At 38.5% G+C, this 19,933-nt stretch overlaps 2 protein-coding genes across 10 annotated transcripts; both read right to left on the bottom strand.

Moving 5' to 3' along the window:
- Positions 1 to 2,503: 2,503 nt before the first annotated feature.
- LOC125266636 lies at positions 2,504 to 6,330 on the bottom strand. 2 transcript variants are annotated; one of them, XM_048187483.1, is made up of 4 exons: positions 6,199 to 6,330; positions 5,029 to 5,349; positions 3,466 to 3,566; positions 2,504 to 3,203 (listed from the first exon to the last, which is right to left on the bottom strand). In XM_048187483.1, exons 1-4 carry the CDS (start codon positions 6,284 to 6,286, stop codon positions 3,081 to 3,083), a joined length of 633 nt encoding a protein of 210 aa, XP_048043440.1. In that variant the 5' UTR covers positions 6,287 to 6,330; the 3' UTR covers positions 2,504 to 3,080. The 2 variants fall into 2 exon arrangements, with proteins under 2 accessions (XP_048043440.1, XP_048043439.1); XM_048187482.1 differs by having other exon boundaries at positions 2,509 to 3,206.
- A 1,057-nt stretch (positions 6,331 to 7,387) lies between these two features.
- Positions 7,388 to 16,440, bottom strand: zdhhc23a (zinc finger DHHC-type palmitoyltransferase 23a). 8 transcript variants are annotated; one of them, XM_048187479.1, is made up of 8 exons: positions 16,134 to 16,436; positions 15,044 to 15,772; positions 12,973 to 13,377; positions 12,813 to 12,859; positions 12,057 to 12,707; positions 10,783 to 10,950; positions 10,410 to 10,677; positions 7,389 to 9,032 (listed from the first exon to the last, which is right to left on the bottom strand). In XM_048187479.1, exons 5-8 carry the CDS (start codon positions 12,650 to 12,652, stop codon positions 8,844 to 8,846), a joined length of 1,221 nt encoding a protein of 406 aa, XP_048043436.1. In that variant the 5' UTR covers positions 12,653 to 12,707; positions 12,813 to 12,859; positions 12,973 to 13,377; positions 15,044 to 15,772; positions 16,134 to 16,436; the 3' UTR covers positions 7,389 to 8,843. The 8 variants fall into 8 exon arrangements, with proteins under 8 accessions (XP_048043434.1, XP_048043436.1, XP_048043437.1 ...); XM_048187480.1 differs by having other exon boundaries at positions 13,037 to 13,377; XM_048187475.1 differs by lacking the exon at positions 12,813 to 12,859 and having other exon boundaries at positions 13,037 to 13,377; positions 15,044 to 15,314; positions 15,390 to 15,772; positions 16,134 to 16,433.
- Between the last annotated feature and the right edge of the window lie 3,493 nt (positions 16,441 to 19,933).

Genomic DNA, 19,933 nt, shown 5'->3' with positions numbered 1-19,933 from the left:
TCAATTATGACATTGGTGACCGCGAACTCCTGGCCGTCAAGCTTGCCCTTGAGGAGTGGAGGCATTGGTTGGAGGGGGCTACTCATCCCTTTCAAGTTCTCACTGATCATAAGAACCTAGAATATCTGAAGGCTGCCAAAAGACTCAACCCTCGTCAAGCTCGCTGGGCCATGTTCTTCTCAAGGTTCAACTTCTCCATCTCTTATCGCCCTGGTTCAAAGAATACCAAAGCTGACGCCTTGTCTCGTCTCTACTCCCCTGAGGAAAAGCCTGAAGTTCCTGAAACAATTCTACCAGAGTCCATTTTCGTGAACCCGATCCAGTGGTCCGAAGAAACCATTCCCTCCTCCAATGCCTCCACACGCACTCCGCCGGGTTGCCCCCAAGGCTTGCAATACGTCACACGGGCACGTCGCACTCCACTCCTGCACAATACCCACTCTTCACTTGGCACTGGCCACCCGGGGGCCAATGAGACCCTCTCGTTGCTCAAACAACGCTTCTGGTGGCCCAACATGGCCAACGATGTCAGGAGGTACGTGCGGGGCTGCAGGGAGTGCGCCATCTCAAAGAGCCCACGCCATCTTCCCACCGGCAAGCTTCTTCCTCTGCCCGTTCCTGAGAGACCCTGGTCACACCTGGGAGTGGACTTCGTCACCGACCTCCCTGAGTCTGACGGTCACACGTGCATCCTGGTGGTGGTAGACAGCTTCTCAAAGTCCTGCCGTCTGATACCCCTGGAGGGTCTACCTACCGCCATGGCCACTGCTGAGTTGATGTTTAACCATGTGTTTCGCTATTACGGAATTCCTGAAGACATAGTCTCCGACAGAGGACCCCAATTCGTCTCCCACGTCTGGAAGGCCTTCTTCTCCCTCCTGGGTGTGACCGTCAGCCTGTCATCTGGGTACCACCCTCAGTCGAATAGGCAGACAGAACGGAAGATTCAGGAGATAGGCCGCTTCCTGCGTACCTTCTGTCACGGCCACCAGAACTTCTGGAACCAGTACCTGGGTTGGGCCGAGTACGCACAGAACTCCCTCCGCCAAGCCACAACTGGACTAACACCCTTCCAGTGCGTACTCGGCTACCAACCCCCACTGTTCCCCTGGGATGGGGAACCCTCCAACGTCCCTGCAGTCGACTACTGGTTCCGGGAGAGCGAGAGGGTTTGGGACTCAGCTCATCACCAACTGCAGAGAGCCCTGCGCAGACGCAAGATGGCAGCCGACCTTCGGCGCTCCGACGCTCCTGTATACCAACCGGGGCAGAAGGTCTGGCTGTCCACCAGGGACATCAGGATGCGTCTGCCCTGCAAGAAGCTGAGTCCCCGCTTCATTGGCCCGTTCACCATCATCCGGCAGATCAACCCCGTCACCTACCGACTCCGACTCCCTCCACAGTACAGTAGAATTCACCCTACATTCCATGTATCACTGCTAAAGCCTCACCACCCTTCTGTTGTTCCCTCCACAGAACCTGACGTGACAGCCGCCGAGCCCCCCCTTCCACTCATCCTGGAGGACGGCACAGCTTACGTGGTTCGCGAGATCCTGGACTCCCGGCGCCGTGGTGGTCGACTCGAATACCTCGTCGACTGGGAGGGCTATGGCCCCGAAGAACGCTCATGGGTCCCCAAGAATGATATCCTTGATCCTATCCTGTTACAGACCTTCCACGCCAACCACCCAGACAGACCTGCCCCACGCCCCAGAGGAAGACCACCACGACGTCGGGGTCCGCGGCCCTCAGGAGCGGGCCGTGGGAGGGGGGGTACTGTCACAGACACGTCAGGTTCCACCTCACTCCCTTACCCACGCACTCAATCACCAGCGTACTGATCACCGCCACCTGTTACTCATCAGCATTGCAATCACCACCACTACAAAACCACCACACTCACACACACTCACATGTATGCTTACCTTAAGGACTCCCAACAACATACTTACCTGCTCCAGCGATCTCCTCCATCTCCTTCGTCTCCTGTTCTCCTCGTGTGCCTACCTGCCTGTGTGTGTGAGTGTCTCCGTCGTCTCCCTCCATTGCATCTCTCCACCAGCATCTGCAAGTGAAAATAAGGACAGTATTACATTCTCTTCTTCTCTCAAGAACTCTATATCTGCTTGCCATCACCTAGTGCTCTGCTATTTGTGAAATAAAACTTACCTGGATTGCTTTTACCTCTGCCTCCGTGTCTCTGTTGTAACAGCTTGTCAATCACTGCCATGACGTTCCTTGTGAGAGACGAGCGCGGCTGCACGCTCCAGTAACTTTCCACACTCCACAGGCACCGCATGCAATGTTTTTGTCAGGAGACAGGAGTAACAACTGCAGATTATGAGTCACCTGCGGTGAGTCCGACATAATGAATCCACAAACACGACAGCGAATGCCGGTGGTAAACACTCGTGTTCCAATACTCGTGCACCTGTTTTGGGAGGCGTTCCCTCGAAACGAGCTGTGGCGGAGGGGGGTTGTTCTTACGCATGCGCTCATTTCAAAAACTCACTAACAGTCTTTGGTTTCTCAGGTCGACGAAAAGATCCTCTTTAGCACCTTTAAGGTGATTTTTTTTGCATTTTTGACTTTACAGAGATTATTACCCTAATACTTCAGACCAACATAGAAGAAAATAATCAACTCATGAACTTGTTTTTGATTTACTTTCTTTCTTGCTTAACTGAACTCATCACACTTGAGGCCAGATCAATGGCCAAAACTGAACAAATAACATCTTCTAATCCTAATCATAATCCTAATTTTAATTATTTATTTTCTCCCCAGTCCACCCTATGTTATCATGATGGGAAAGAACAACATAAAGGCCACACTTAAAAGGACAAAACATTTATTGCCAGAGAAAGCATAGTTTATTACAAAATAAAATTTAATATGCAAATAAGAATGAATTAAACTCCTCTTAAAAGCTAGAAAGAAGAGATTTAAAGTTTATAAGTGTATGTGCTAGTCCACAAACTTTATTTTCTCTGTGGGATATTTCTGTGATGTTATTAAAAAGCAGTCAATTTCTTAGAATTTACAGTAAATCCATTACTATATATTATAGACATATTGAGTTAAGTCAAACTGAGGTAATTGCAGTCATCATTCTGTGACTCTTCTTCACTCCGTGTGCGTGCGCTCTTAGCTTTGTTCTGAACTTTATGCTGCACGGGATTCAATGCTGGGTTCCTTCTCCTCTTCTGATGGAAGAGACATTGGTTGAGATAAACATTTGGTGTGGCACATGCATGAATCCTGACTTTACTAAGACACATTATAGAAAACATTCCAAGTCTTTTTAAGAGGGTGGCACACACATTCGACATTATTCATGAAAAATGAGCACAATTCATTTCTTTGTAAATCATTAAACCATTCAGTCATAAGTAGTTTCATTGAATTCAATTGTTTCTTTTCTTCCTCTTTTTTTACGTATGTGGACGTGTTTGAGATTATTACCTTGTAACAAACCACTCCAGCGATGATTCCAAGTAGTACTATTAAACCCATGACACAACCCACCGAGATTATCACTGTCATGGGGAGACCTGAGATTATCACTGCGTTTGGGGAGACCAGAGACAAGATTAACAATACAATGTCTCATTTTTTACTTCCACTCTCTCATTATTATCTTATTAGCACTAAAAAACATTCAGGCCTATTCAATAACAAACATCACTAAATTTAAATTCAAATGATATAGTTATAACAAAGTTAAACTATGAGAATATGCAAAAACAAACCTTCAAACATAAATTCACAGATCATATTTTTTAGACTGTTTAAAAAAATAAATTTAAAATGGTAATTAAAAACAAAATAAATAAATAAAATGGTAAATCCAACAGCCATTTTTTGCTGAATTAGCAAGGCCACGCTACTACTAAAATCTGTTTTGTTCTTTTTAAACAAGATGTAACATAAAACCCTAATGCAGTGATTCCCAACCGGGGTGACATTTGGGGAGAGCAGGGGTGCCATGTAAAAACCCTTCAAACATTTTTAAATTGCTAAAATGTGTATAATAAGCTACGGAGCCCCGCACATGACATGCAGGAAAAAATAGGCTAAATCGTGCACGCGATTTAGGCTAGGCCTAATTCATTCCCTCGATTTGTGCACAATTTACTTTTTTTTTTCTTGCATGTCATGTGCGGGCTCCATATAAAGCATTTAACATATAGGCTAGGTACCACCAATCTCTGATGTCTCTAATAATAACAAAGAACACACACAAATGGATAGTATAAATGCAAATCATAAGAAAGGTTGGTCTGAATTTCGGCGCAGGATTTCAGTATCATGACAACATAGGGTGGAACAAATTATTGAACATTTTGAAAGGGTGCCATGACTGAAAAAAGGTTGAGAAACACTGCCCTAATGTACATAACAGATAAGAAGAAACATAATTATTAAAATTAAAAACCATCAAACGTGAAATGTCAAGGAATTCAGGAAAAGTCAGTTTATGATTTTTCACTGTAAATTATTAGATGATTTGTTTTTTTTTACCTCCAAAAATGGTACATTTAACAGTATTTTACTGTAAAATTACAAAAAATGTAAGGTTAGATTTGTTACAGAACTTACTATTAACCAATTAAGTTTTTGCTGTCAATTTGGTCTTTTACTGTTAAAATTACAATAATTTTTTACAGTGTATCCTTCACTTTTTTCTATTATGTAGACGTTTGTCAGAGGTTTGCACCTTAGAATGGATTTGATTCGGGTTTCTGTTACTCCCATTATGTTCTTGTTTTTAAACAAAGAAATAAAGTTTGTTCCTAGGCTATTAGTTTGTTTTTTAGTAGTTAGTTTTAATTGAATAATTTCTTGATTCTCAATGTTAAATGATAGTCAGATACGGGTGTGAATACGGCAAATAGCCATAATGGTTATAATTATAATTTAAATGAATAATTATAACATGTAATTTGTAGGAACAAAAATGGGTATTTTTAGCTAACTTACAAACAGCATGCCTGGTGTTATGTTGAGGAAGATAATTATTCTTACCATTTTCTGTTCTTTTCACTAGATTAATTTGGCCTTGAAGACTCCCATGCGGGAAAGTGCTGAGTTTATAGCAGTAAGTCACAAAGTCGCTCTCTTGTAATTTTTCCAGTACAATGCTGTGGTTTGATTTTGCAAAAAGACGACCAGCATAGCTGTTGTTAACTATAGTGAGTCCATGGCTGGGGCTGAACACAAAAACTTTCTGATCTGGACACCTGCTCCATTCAGCAAGGCTTACTTTCATCTCTCTTGTAACCTTTAAGTTAAAAGTTGCACTCCCACCCAAAGGAGCTCGAATCACATTTTCATCTGTAAAGGCCCCTGTGAAAAACAAAGAGAGAAAGAAGAAAAAGAAGAGAAATAAAGAAACGTGTTATGGCACAAACAGCATTTTCAGCATACTGAACTGAACAGCATAATTTATCAGCTTTTCTCTGTATGATCAGTAAATCATTTTATAAACAGTTTATAAAATTGCACACCTAATCAATCAGTAGATGTGAAAAAGAGCTCAGTTCTTTACTGTCAGGTGCTTGTGAACCCATATTTGCTTTCTCTTCCTGTATCTAACTGCCACAGTTTCCTTCTTTTAACAGTTCAGTTCTTTCATTAAAAAGTTTTCATTATATACATCACAAGAATACACTGCTGTTCAAAAGTTTAAAGGGGAATACATTTTCTCTTTTTTGAAAGAAATTAATTCTTTTATTTGGTAATAACATTTTATTTGGCATTGAACTGAAGAGCGAACTTGTAAACTTTATATTTATATATATATATCATGATTTATACATAAATATTAAGCAGCATAATTGTTTTCAACATTCATAATAATAAGAAATATTTCTTGAGCACCAAATCAGCATATTAAAATGATTTCTGAAGGATCATGCCACTGAAGACTGGAATAATGATGCTGAAAATTTAGCTCATGTCATTATAGGAATAAATTAAAATATATTAAAATAGAAAACAGTTATTTCACAATACTGTTTTTAATATTTGTGAACAAATAAATGCAATGGTTCACGTACAAGACTTCTTTCATAAATATCTCACAAAAATCTTACAGACCCCAAAGTTTTGAAGGTATAACAAAAACTAAAGGAAAGCCTCTCTCTGTCTGTGTGTGTGTGTCTCAAAGTCACATACTCTCTCACATACACATACCTGTTATAAGGGTTATGAAGAGTATTAACACACGGGTCCGGTGTTGTTCAGATACTAGAGATGGATTAGTCTGTCCGATCCTCATCATGGTGTCTTGCGCTATGCTGGACGTGCGATGTCGTCTAATGCATTTTTCAGCATAGACAGAAAGCAACCACAAAGACAACCCTGGTAGCTCTAAAAGTTGGGGGCAGGGGTTTCAGTTAATCTTATCTTTTAAAACAATTTCCTGTAAAGAAGTACCATGTCTAAGAACTGTATATTAGAAGAGATGTGATTGTACTTAAGAATTCTTTATTGTTTTTTTACACTGCAATTTGTTTAAAAATAAATAAATAAATAAAATTGTTAAAACATTGTTCATATCAATCTGTATAAATTAAAATTGTAATAGTCTCATAGTGTAATTTCACTTCATTTTACATAAAGGAGAAAGTGTAGTCTATAGCACACATGAAAATATGTTCTTGTGTTTTCACTGTCTTGCTGTCATTCTTGTTGTTGCACAGAGGCAATTGGGCCAGCACTGCTATAAAAACCACTTCCTGTCTCCCTCCGCTGCATAGGTAGGTCACTCATGACCGTTTCACATAATTACATACGTTTCACAACCAATGTGTCATACTGTTGTGAGTGGCAGTATATGTAAATAACAGAATTCATTTAAACACATTGTCTTTATTTGTACACATACTTAATGATGCATGATCATTCATTTAATATAGATGACAATAAAGTACACCTCAGCATTGCTTAAAGGGTTAGTTAACCCAAAAATGAATTCATTAATTACTCACCTCTTATCCTTCCAAACCTTATGGGCAAATGAAGATCTTTTTGATGAAATCTGAGAGCTTTCTGTCCCTCCATAGACAGCCTATACGCAATTGATAATTTGATGCTTCAAAAAGTTCTTAAAGACATCATAAAACTAATCCATAATTGAGAAGTTTAGTCCATATTTTCTGAAGAGACTCGATCACTTTATATGATGAACAGATTGAATTTAGGCTTTCATTCACATATAAACATTGATCGTGAACATAAACAAGCTCAACCAAACCTGCTTGACGCACGAGAACGAACCTCTTTGTGGAAGCTCAAACGTGCTGCGTAACATACAAGCAAACGTTAAGCAAACATGCTTGAGCTTCCATTTACCATAACTGATTTGAGTTGAATGTTTATATGTGAATATAAGCCTAAATTCAGTCTGTTCATCATATAAAGCGATCGAGTCTCTTCAGAAAATATGAACTAAACCGCTCAATGGATTCATTTTATGATCTCTTTATGAATTTTTTCAAGCTACAAAGTTGCAATTCTGTCTATGAAGGGACGGAAAGCTCTCAGATTTCATCAAAAAGATCTTATTTGCGTTCTGAAGATGAACAAAAGTCTTACGGGTTTGAAACGACATGAGGGTGAGTAATTAATGACTTTTCATTTTTGGGTAAACTAACCCTTTAACACACTATTGTTCAGGGAGCATTGAACACAGAAATATGTCATTACAGAAAAGTGTACAACATCATTCGTCCTGAGAGAGCACACTACAAATAGCAGCATATTTACAATTACAAGGATTATACATTTGCCGTAAAAATAATTTTTTGGTTTACTAGCATTTGGCAGGTTGATAAATCTGTGTCTTAAAGTTTTAAAGGAATAGTTCACCCCAAAAATAACATTTATGTTCCCTTATTATCATTCCAAACCTGTATTACTTTCTCTTTTTTCCCCTATGAAACACACACAAAAAGATACTTTTTTTAATATAATGGTGTCTAATGTTGATTTGAACCTCTCTGACTTCTTCTGTGAAAGACAAAAGAAAGTCAGTGGGGTCCAAAAAAAAAAAAACATTGGGCCCCATCGACTTTCATTGTATGTGAAAAATCTGTTGGTTTGGAACAACATGAGAGTGAGTATATTGGACATTTGTCACCATTGTATGGACAAACGCCATAGACATTTTTCAAAGTATGCTCTTTTGTGTTTAACCAAAATAAATAAACAAACAAACATATCATTAATTAAAAAAAGAAAAGTCAAGCAGGTCTGAAATGACATAAGGGTGATTAAATGATGACAGAATTTTTTTCATTTTTGGCTGAACTATCAGCTTTAAGGTTTCAATTAGATGCCCCACTTTAAAAAGGAAAGTCTCTATTCAACATCCTGTCCTATAATATATCAAGAGAACTTTGAAACAACATGAGGGTGAGTGATTTGGGTGAACTATTATAATATTTTAAATATAATATTTATAAATATCTATAAATATATAATAATCACTAATACATTTCTTAATTGCAATAATGCGGGGATATTTCAGGTTGTGACATTTATTTTCTGGGCTTTGATCATCAGATAAAACTTACTGTATACTACTAATATTTCTTACACACACTTGATTTGCTACTAAGATTACAAAGTTACCTACTTCTGTTTGATTATTGCAGCATGTTGCATTCATACAATTTGATTATTTCTGCTATAAAGTTTCAGACATTATGGGCAAAGTTTCATGATGTGCAACCAGGAAGTTTCATTTCATAAAAAAGCTACTGTGACTGCAAACCACTGAACCTAATTCAATATGCCCATATACATCAATGAGCCAAAACATTATGACCACCTGCCTAAAGTGCTGTTGTGCTGCCAAAACAGTGCTGAGCTGTCGAGGCATGCACTCTACAAGACCCCTGAAGATGTCCTGTGGTATCTGGCACCAAGATGTTAGCAGCAGATCCTTCAAGTCCTGTAGGTTGCGAGGTGGAGCCGCCGTGGATTGAACTTATTGGTCCACAGATGTTCAACTGGATTGAGATCTGCACTGTAAAAAAAGCAACTACATATTTTTCAGTTTCACGAAACCATTTGAGTCTCAAATACTAAGAAATGCAATTTTCTTGAAACCACATAAAAACCCATGTCAGACCAACAGAATTCCCTGTGAGTTCCCAGCACGCATTGCAGCATGAATAAATTATGTTTACTGTTTTTATTGTATTATTGTTTTTCTGTTTGCTGACTTAAATTTTTTTTTTAAAAATGTTGTAGTTATTTTGTCATTATTGTTAGTTATTTGTAATGTAAAGAAAGATTTGGTGATTGTCATCATTCTTGAGGCTGGGGCAACATTTTGAACTCTCCGTCATGTTCCTCAAACCGTTCCTGAACAATGAGTGCAGTGTGGCAGGGTGCATTATCCTGTTGAAAGAGCCCACTTCCACCATTATCATGAAGGGTGTACCTGGTCTGCAACAATGTTTAGGTAGGTGGCATGTTCCATCCAAACTGCCATACACATGAATGACCGGACCTAGGGTTTCCCAGCAGAACATTGCTCAAAAAATCACACTCTCTCCACTGGCTCGTTGTCATCCCACAGTGCATCATTGTGCCATCACTTCCCCAGGTAAACGGTGCACGTGTACATGGCCGTCCATGTGATGCAAAAGAAAATGACGACCTTCTTTCACTGCTTCAAGGTCCAGTGGATGCTAGCGTGCCCACTGTAGGGCATTAAAATTTGGTGTGACTTGTGCCACAGTAGACTTTCTGTTGGCTTGGACCAGACAGGATAGCCATCATTGCCCTTCATCGATGAACGATGAACGTTGGGAGCCCAACACCCTGTCTCCGGTTTAAGGTTTTAGTAAATTCTTACCACTGCTGACCAGGAGCAACCCACATGCCTTGCCATTTCAGAGATACTCTGACCTAATCGCCTTGCCATAACAATTTGGCTCTTATCAAAGTCGCTCAGATCTTAATTCCTGTCCATTTTTTCTGCATCCAACAGGTTAATTACGAGAATTGATTGTTTGCTTACCATCTAATCTACCCAGACCCTAATATGTGGCCTTGTTATGAGATGATCAACACTATTTGCTTCACCTGTGACTGGTTATAATGTTTTGGCTCATCAGTGTACATGAAAACTGGAATAATAATTAAAAAAAAAAAACCCACAGGCATTAAATATGTTTTCATCAATTTAAACTGACTGCCTAAAAAGTTCCTGCTTGCCAGTTCCATACCATTCATAATTAATAATACTACCATTCTGCCTGATGCAAACAAGGTAAATGTGTCAATCAACATTTTAGGCCTAACCACACCACAGTCATGTTTAACATATCACATCATTATGGCTTAAATACTACCCAGGGTCTTCATGCCTGTAGTCCCTTGTGTCATACCATGTCTGTGAAGGTGCAGGGGGAATCGTTCTCATCCGTGTTCATTGTGAGGAACTGAATCCAGTTCTGAAGGAAGCTTCGTGAATAGACACCAGTCTCCACAACCAGGCCACAAAAGCGCCGTCTGCCGGTTTTGTTGCGCAAAGCAATTTGAGCTTCACGTTCTGTTACGTTGTAACTGACATTGATAATCTGAATGATGAACAGGTGGAGCAGACCGGCTGTTATGATAACGCTGTACCACACACATGTAAAACACAGCGCTGTGCTACACACACAAACACACACAAATGTGTTATATTAGGTTGCAAACACACTGCGTATGTGCATATTTTCTATTAAACATATATATATAAAGTAGTGGATGGTGTACCTGTATTGGCTGTAGACTCCAGGACAGTATAACATAGCTGTGAATAGACTCTGTCGTGGACATATACTCCATAACACCAAACTGATCCCGTAGAAGGATGTCAGCAGGAAGAGAAGGAGCGTAAAAATGAACTGCCTGTGATTGGCTTGGCCTACACAGCTGTTTATCCTGTCACGCACACAAAGACACAAAAAGTAAGCAGTCATGTAAACACACAGACATATTAATACCAAAAACCAAGTCAAGAACAGTTACACTATTTTCTCTCTCTTAAATGTGGTTTATGTCATGTTCCTATTTTTATTTGTGCCTGTGTGCGTGTTGAAGCAGCACAGAGACAGATTGGCCTGGTGAGATCTCTCTTTACTGTGCTGAAAGCTGCGTTCCTGTGGCCTATGCACATGTCTCTCCAGCCTGTCCTGCTCCAGTGACGTCTTTTGGGAATCAGCTTGAACATATGTGTGTGTCTGATGGGGTAGTGTACACATGCATACAATTTGTGAAAAAATCAGAAATAGAATCAAATAACTAGCATGAGAATGCTTGGGAGATGACCTACAATTCATTTTTGGAATTGTTCAACTATTTCTATAGTAGGGATGTGCATGAAGCCAAATATATGAAGGAAAGGCACAAAAACTGACATGAAAGTGACTAATGAATATTAGTTATAGAATAATAGAAAACATTCTTTTGACTGATTATCCAACAAGCACAAATATAAAGTAATATTTTTAATGAACATATCTGAAATCATAATGAAATAGTGAGTCTGTGACACCAAGATGACTAAACTGTGAACTTCATGAATGGAAGCAGTTACTCTCTCTCCTTTTATTATGCATATATCAGGATTTTTATTTTTTTATTTATTTATATAAAGGTTTTTCATTAAAAAAAAAATTAAAAAAATAAAAAAAAATATATATATATATATATTGAAATATAATCATTTAAAAATACTAGCTACTGTAGTAGTATAGCAGCGCAATTGTTTTCAACATTAATAATAATAAGTGTTTTTGAGCACCAAAAAAGCATTTAAGAATGATTTCTGAAGGATCATGACACTGAAGACTGGAGTAATGGCTGCTGAAATACAGCTTTGCCATCACATGAATGAACTGCATTTTAAAATACAGAAAATGGCCGCAGTGCACAACTTCTTTCTGTAGTTTTCAGAATATTTAAATTATTCATAATAATAATTCACTTCACACTGAGAATAAAGTGTTCATACTAAATTTTCAAAGAAGAAGGAATGAGAAACCCACCAAACACAGTGGTGGTCCATTCGAAGGACACATGTCCCACAGATCCTGCAGTGCCCAGCCCTTGGTGGGCGAACCAGTTGGCACACAGGGCATAACTTCTTCTTTCCTTCCTTCTCCCCCTTTGACTGGCTGATTCCATTGCAGAGGGTGGAGTCTCTGGGTAAGTTTGAGCTCTGATTGGTTGTAGAGCTACTGTTGTTTCCCAGAGCTAATGATTGGGATTTGACAAAGCCTGGTCCCTGTTTGGTGCGCACAAGGGAGATAAGCGTCAACATCATGCCTGTCGTCGCAGTAACCAGCTGCAGATTACTTACGTCTCCTCTGGGAACGATCTCGGTAAGGAAAAGGTAGTACATATAGGCAAGGGAGAAAAGTGCCAAACTAAGGAAAAACAATGTGCGTCTTTTCCTTTTGTGAGTCACATAGTAATACCAAAGCACCAGTCCTGGTAGGGCAGTTAAGACCACAAATCCCAACATACAATTAATTGCGGCTACTCGCAACAGGCCAGGAATCAATACCATGGGAGGTAAAACAGAGAGCTCCAATCGAAGGGGTCCTATGGCACAACATGGCAAACCCAAACGATCAGCCATACGAGAGATGAAACGAGAGATGATGTCTGGCTTGTCTGGTTCTCCTCTGAGTAACCTAATGAGAAGGGGTGAGAAATACAGACTTTTTCAGTGAAAAGAGCAAAACAACTAAAATGGATGGATTCACTCATAGATTAAAGGGTTGTCATCATTTACACACCTTTACGGACTTTTGTTGTATGGAAAAGAGCAGCTGAAAATGATCTCCTTGTGTGTTCCACAGATAAAATAAGCATTTGGAACAAAGTGAAGGTGAGTAAATGAGGAGAAAATGAATTCCTAGAATAATTTCTGTGTGAACTACTCTTTAAAAAGCTTACATGAACAAATGCAATGACAAACTTCATCTGTACGCCATGAATGGTTAAATGGTTGACCTCTGACCTTTCACAGGCATCATCAAGTTCTTCACAGTCACAGCAGCAGTACTCTCTTTGCTGGTCGATGTCTCCACAGCAGCACAGAGGGTCATCTGGTTGCGGGGGCTTAAAACGTTCTCGTTTCATCTCTTCGTGTCAGAGACAATCTGCTTCCACTGTGAGATCAAGCTTTTTACAGGATTCGGTTAGATCACATTTATTCAAATAAGTGGAAAGTGTTCGTTCATCTCGGGACAGGGTTGATTCAGGGCTGTTGGTAGTTTTAGCAGTTAGCTGATATAACAGATGCAGGTGGATTTCTTGTTCAGCTCCCTTGCAGCTTCGTGAAAAAAAGCATGCGTTGCACTGGTTGGAAAGAAATAACATAAAATCAGTCCTTGTCAATATTGTTTTTCTTGTTGATCTTGATGGTTATCAGACAATTCATAATGCGCAAATTTATGAAATAGGTTTATGAAATATGCAAAACAGTTGCTCTTTTGCGTAATTTTGGAGGACAGATTCTTAATTAACGTTTTTTTATTAGTGAATATTCAATGAAGGCATTTAATGAATTTAGCAAAATGTATGTTTTTTTTCTTTGACATTACAGGGATTTTTGTTATGATTACTTACATAAAATACAATAAACTGAATACAAAAAAGTTCAAGAGAGGTAAATCATTTACACACTTGTGGCCTAAACTCACTAACTAGTTTCAGGTCACAGAGGAACAGAACATAGTCAGGTGTCTAACACTGACATCTGGCCCAACCAATGCCTTTCTAACTTGGGAGCTTACACTGGCACAGACATACAGATGGACGCACACAATAACATAGGCACTGGTCTATAATTAGTATTTTTATCAATGCAGAAAATATTAACCCATTCTAACATAGAGGTCACTACAGTGGACAGCTACTCAAAAAGCATTTTCTTGCACATGCATGGATTTTGATGGCATTGTTGTACATCAACCTCTTCAGTGGACACTAGTGCATCATCCTATACATTGCCACCAAGTGACAAACCTTTTTATGTGGAATTTTTTTTCTCCAAACCAAGATAACCGACGGCCATTAAGAAATGCCAAGTTGATCTGGAATATTAATCCATTCCTTCTATCCTAAAAAAAAATGTAGCATCAAGTAACATCTAAGAAATCATATCATTGTTAAATTTTCCAAGTACTGATTTTAGATTGGGAGAAAATTCTGATTAATCATCTATCCACTAAATTGGACTTAATGCATCACTAGCTACAGTATATTTCAGTTACAATCCATGCTATTACTGTGATTGTTGTTCTTGAAAATATTTCATCTGCAGTAGGTTTTTTGGCTGTAAATAAATGTATTTGTGTTATTAGAATATAATTGCAGTTACATCAAAAAGTAATGTGATTATGTAATGTACATTACTTGTAATGTGTTACTTTACTCGTTACATCAAAAGTAATCTGATTACATTATGCATGTTACTTGTAATGTGATACTCCCAACACTGCTCATTTCATATGAGATTGAAAACACCTGATCGATAGTTTTTTCCACAGTCTGAAAACATCAATAGATCAGTGTAGATTGCTGTGTTATTACTGTTTTATGTTTAATACAGTATCTTATTTAAAGATTTTCAAGTGGACATCTGAAAATCTCTGTAACCTCCTGACTGAGGTTGTCATAATTCATGCATGAAAGCGTTAATATCGGAATCAACTCTTTGTTACTTGAATTAAGGCCATCTGATGTCTCATGTGGATCAAATAATTGGGCCATCAAAAAACTTTTCCCTGAGAGGCCATTTTCTATCATAGTTTTCGGATAGAGAAAATAATTGAGCGCCATGTGTTTGACATGTTCTAAATTACATTTGATCCCTGGAGTAAACAAAAGGTTTGCCCTTGAGTTTGCTGTGATTCAAAATTAACCCTACAAAGGATCATTCAATTCCTGAAGACCACTTAAAATATATATCAACAATTTTCTTTTGAAACCTTTATCAAATTAATCTTAGCTTAATTTTTACCTATGTTGTAACAGCCTCAACACAGATGGAAATGCATCCCACACGAAGTTCTTCAGTGTATACATCTATTTGTGGTGAGTCTTCTCTGATCTTCAGTTGCACTTGTAGTAGTTTGGAGAAAGAAAAGGTCGACCCCAGCTTTTTTGTTTGTTTGTTTAGCCTGAAATGTCAAGATGTCATCCTAGAAATCCAGCTGAACTTTTCCCATTAATCCGATTTTCCCCGTCAGAGAACGCAGGTGGAAGTCCAGGCGCGTCTTCGTTTCATTTAACTAACATAATTATATAAATGTTAGCAAAAAATATATTTTTAAGAGATACATCTCAGTCGTTTGCTCCTTAAATACCTCCAATAAACAGAAAGGTGCGTCCTTGTGGGGTTTATCAGATGAGGTCCAGCACGTGAAGATTCTCAGGACTGTCCGGAAGGCAGTGATAGATAACTCTGCGCGCTCCCGCTCCACTCTCTCAAGCGTTCTTCCGAGAGGGCAGGCGCGTGAGAGGGATCTGTTTACGAGCGTTGTTACCGATTAGGGTTGGGTGGCGGCGTTGAAAAAGGAAGTTGGCAGGTGTTACTGTGACAGCGACAACGTGAATCAACGAGGACAGATAGCGGCGCGCGTTCCGTGCATAACCGGGAGGCCAGACATCGGGTCACAGTAGCCGACCCTTTTCATCTCAAATTTTAACTCTTCTATCGTCTGCCCGTCAATGTTTGTGAACGAATACGCTACAAAAACAGTGTTTAGTTATTGGCAGATTTACAAAAAAAAGTACATTTTCATTTTATGGGTTTGTTGGGGAGAGATTTAAATTGTAAAAAGCATTGACTCTGTACAATTATTTCACCTGTTTCTTGAAAGTAAAAATATTTGTAATAGAAAATAATTAAAATTAAATTAGATAAAATTAGATAAATGCAAAATTAGATAAATGTAGCCTATTATAAAAAATATTTTTTTAAAAACATTTTTTTTCATGTATTTTTAGTCTGTCTTTATTGTGTTTTATTTATATTGTGATATTACTGTAGAGTTCAAAAGTTCAATTTTTTCAAGTATATGAATGGGCATGACGCCTCTGCTACTTACTTTCTAGAAACATTGGCATTTCATTTTAGCTTTTCTTAAGCAGAATTCAAAATGCCCATAGACCAGGTGTGCTACTGCTCATCCGGCACGATTCTTGCAAGTCAGCCATTAAAAGTTTCCTTCCGGTGGTCAGCAGGATCTATATGATGTGAAAGACAGTGGGCTCTTGTGGAGGTGAAGTTGTACGGTGGCAGAGCTGCTGCAGGTCCTGCTGGAGTCCCCAATCCCATCAAGAAACAAAATACTTGGTTACCGCCAAGTCTTGACTAAGTCTGTCCTTCTAAATAGTATACATGTCATTAGATTGCTTACAGTGCTCATAACTCTCTATCTTCCTTCGCACCAAACTTGGTTGTATGTGTACTTAGCAGTTGACACATAAATCTTTGGCAGGTCAGGGTCAAATTATGGTCACAGAGGAGACGGTATGTGAGCTCCTCGTGCGATAATTTGGACATGTGAATCCGTTTGATGCGACCACACCCTCTGAGATCAGGTTTCTTGTAAGCAGTGACCTGAACCAACAGGAGGACACAATGTTCCTTCATAAACCCAGCAGGTCACTGCTACTGAATAGCACACTAGGCACCTGTCAAAGGCAAAATGACAGTGGAAATAGTTTCACAAAGTGGATTAAATACTTGATTAATAAAAAACAGCACAAGTCCTAACTAGAGTTTACAAAAATACTTTATTTTAAAGAGTTAGTTCACCAAAAATGAAAATTCTGTCATTACTAACCCTCATGTCGTTCCACACCCGTAAGACCTTCGTTCATCTTCGGAACTCAAATTAAGATATATTTGATTAAATCTGATGGCTCATTGAGGACTCCATTGACAACAATGTAATTGACACTTTCAAATGCCTAGAAAGATACTAAAGACATATTTAAAGACATAGTGTTTTGAAATCACCGATCACTGGATATTGTTGAATAAAGTTGTTATTTGTTTTTTTGGCGCACAAAAAGTATTCTCATCACTTCATAACATTAAGGTTGAACCACTGTAGTCACATGAACTGTTTTAAATATGTCTTTAGTAGCTTTCTGGGCACTGAAAGTGTAAATTAACTTGCTGTCAATGGAGGCCTCACTGAGTCATCGGATTTCATCAAAAATATCTTAATTTGTGTTGAACAAAGGTCTTACGGGTGTGGAACAACATGAGGGTGAGAAATAAATGATATTATTTTCATTTTTGGGTGAACTAACCCTTTAAGGACAGTTTTACCCAAATAAAAGGCATGTGCGTATATAACTCTCTATTCATGTGAATCTCAAAAAGGCATAAACACCAGTAATGATTAGCCTACAACACTTACATACAAGAGTCTACAGGACATGCAAGAGGCTTCAACAGCAGCAGTTTGCTGATAAAACAGTCTTTAAAATGCAACAGGTGTTCTTCTGCTATGACCTCATCGTTTGAGGGAAAAACAAAGCAAACAGATTACACAAGCAAAATATGAAGAATTTATCCCTTCTAACTGGTCTTTATAATTTGCTGATTTGGGCTTCATTCCCCCAGTTGCTACGCAGGACCTCAGCTGTGCTTTTGTTTGTGCTTGTAAGTATTTCATCTGAGAATACAATTAATCACAGACCATGTTTGGTTATATAACGAAAAAAGCAACCACACACATACAAAGAAATTTGCCCCAAAATGAAAATTCTGTCATATTTTTTTTTCAAATTTCCCCATGCTCCTTTCTAGGCGATTACAATTAAAAGGCACTTTCAAGCCTCAAAATGTATATGAAAACAATGTAAAATGATCATAAAAGTAGTCATGTTATATTTAAAGTCTTCTGATAGCATAGCTTTATATGAGAAACCAAATTAAACTTAAAGTCGTCATTCACTTGTAATAATTTTAGCCCTCTTTGTTGCATTCATTGAGTCATATATTTTCAATGAATCACTTGGTCCAGTTCACAAAACCAATCTGAATGATTTGGTAACAAATAAGACAGATTCTGTTCTCAAGTTCAGCTTATTGGGTCAATGACAGCTCAGTGGAGGGGAAGATTATCACTGTCTTAAAATGTAGTCTGTTTCTCACACAAACTATTTAAGAAAACTTGATATAAAAAGAATCATCATATGGACCAGTTTTATGGTTCTTTGGGTCTTAAAAAAAGACCATTAGATTCTTTCTTTAGAATTTCTTTAGAAAGTGAAAAGGTTATCCAGGTTTGGAATAAAATGATGACAGAATTTTCATTTTTGGCTGAACTATCCCTTTAAAGACACCCATAATCAACTTAACAAAACATTGATGTGTAAAAATATCTTGCAGCACACTGGCGCTGGAGTCTTATCTAGGCTCTGTCATGATAGTGCAGCTCTTACTGTAATGTCTTACAGTAATGCAGTTGGTATTGAGCTTCTCTGTGGCGAAGACTAAAAGTGAACCGGAACTAACTGGAGGCGTGTGTTAAAAGCCTGCGTATGATTAGCGCTCACACACTCACATACTGCATTCGACCTTTAGACTTAATGCACTTGGTTTAATGCAGTCTGTCTGTCTAATGCATCTATGGGTGTAGACCGTTGTCTTTCTCTGTCTGACTGAGATGACATAATGATCCGGAAACTCAGTTTATCCATAACCGTTACGCATTTTATGTCTGATAGAGCAAGCAAGCACTGCCTATTTTTGCAGTGACTGCTGTTTGCTCTACACCCACTCTAATGAAATCAAGAACAAGCTGAACAATCTGAAAGAGGCACAGACAGACACAAAGAGCAGGGCGTGATGTCACGTGACCCTTTGTAATGACAAACTGTAAAATAAATGTCTTTATAATTATCCTGCACATTAAAATAGCATGAGCCATATGCATTCCATCTCATAATGGCCTTCAGTAGAAGGGTTTTTTAATAGACATATATTTGCAAACAGTCACAAATCACTACGGAGAATTTCAGCTTGCACTCAATAAACTTCAAATGCAGACTGAGTAATGTACAGTATAAAGCACATTTAATTGCCTGCCATTTATGGGTGTGTGACAGCAACATAGAGATGGAGAAGCTTAAAATAATCTCCGACAGGGCTTTTATTTTGCTGCACAGTCAATTTTGCATGTTTAATATCATGTTTATACTTTTGATAAAGTAGTTTGTTACAATATACAAAATCGTCCTAGCAGCAGAGGTTATTTTACTACAGTCAACAACTGAAACGGCAGATCTGTGTGAAACAACAGGGAGTGACCCGCGCTGAAATTAGCAACAGATGTCGTCGATGTTGACATGGCCGACAGCGAAAATTACAAAATATCTGATTAATCAGTCATCGTGATTAATCAGACTCGAGTTTTCCAGAGAGACGTTTAATGACCTTGGGACTCCAAAGTCATAGCAACAACATCCATCAGCAGCACCGCATCCTGCAGAGAGTTTTGAATTTATTGCACAAGAGCATATAAAATCACCATTTTTATTAAGGTACAATTCCACTGTCATCTTACAGTTTTTCTCAGTCGCTTTGGTGCATTTCTCAGAACAACTGAAATTCTCAAAACTACTTGTTCAACCTCCACATCATCTAGTCATTTGTGCACATAAAAGAAATTTCAATTTGTTGTCGGAACAGGTAATGTAGGCTAATTAGACGTTCACTACTGTAATACTGTATACTACTGTAATGCTATTACAGTAGTCCACTTGCATTTTACATTATACAGAAAATATACTTCTTTTTAGAAAAAATGTAACACACACATGTGCATTTACAGTATGTGTGTGTGTGTGTGTGTATACTGTGTACATACATATGTACATACAGTGC

This window comes from Megalobrama amblycephala, linkage group LG4 (assembly GCF_018812025.1).
Source record: "Megalobrama amblycephala isolate DHTTF-2021 linkage group LG4, ASM1881202v1, whole genome shotgun sequence".
Taxonomy (NCBI): Eukaryota; Metazoa; Chordata; class Actinopteri; order Cypriniformes; family Xenocyprididae; genus Megalobrama; species Megalobrama amblycephala.
This window is presented reverse-complemented; position numbering and strand designations above follow the sequence as displayed.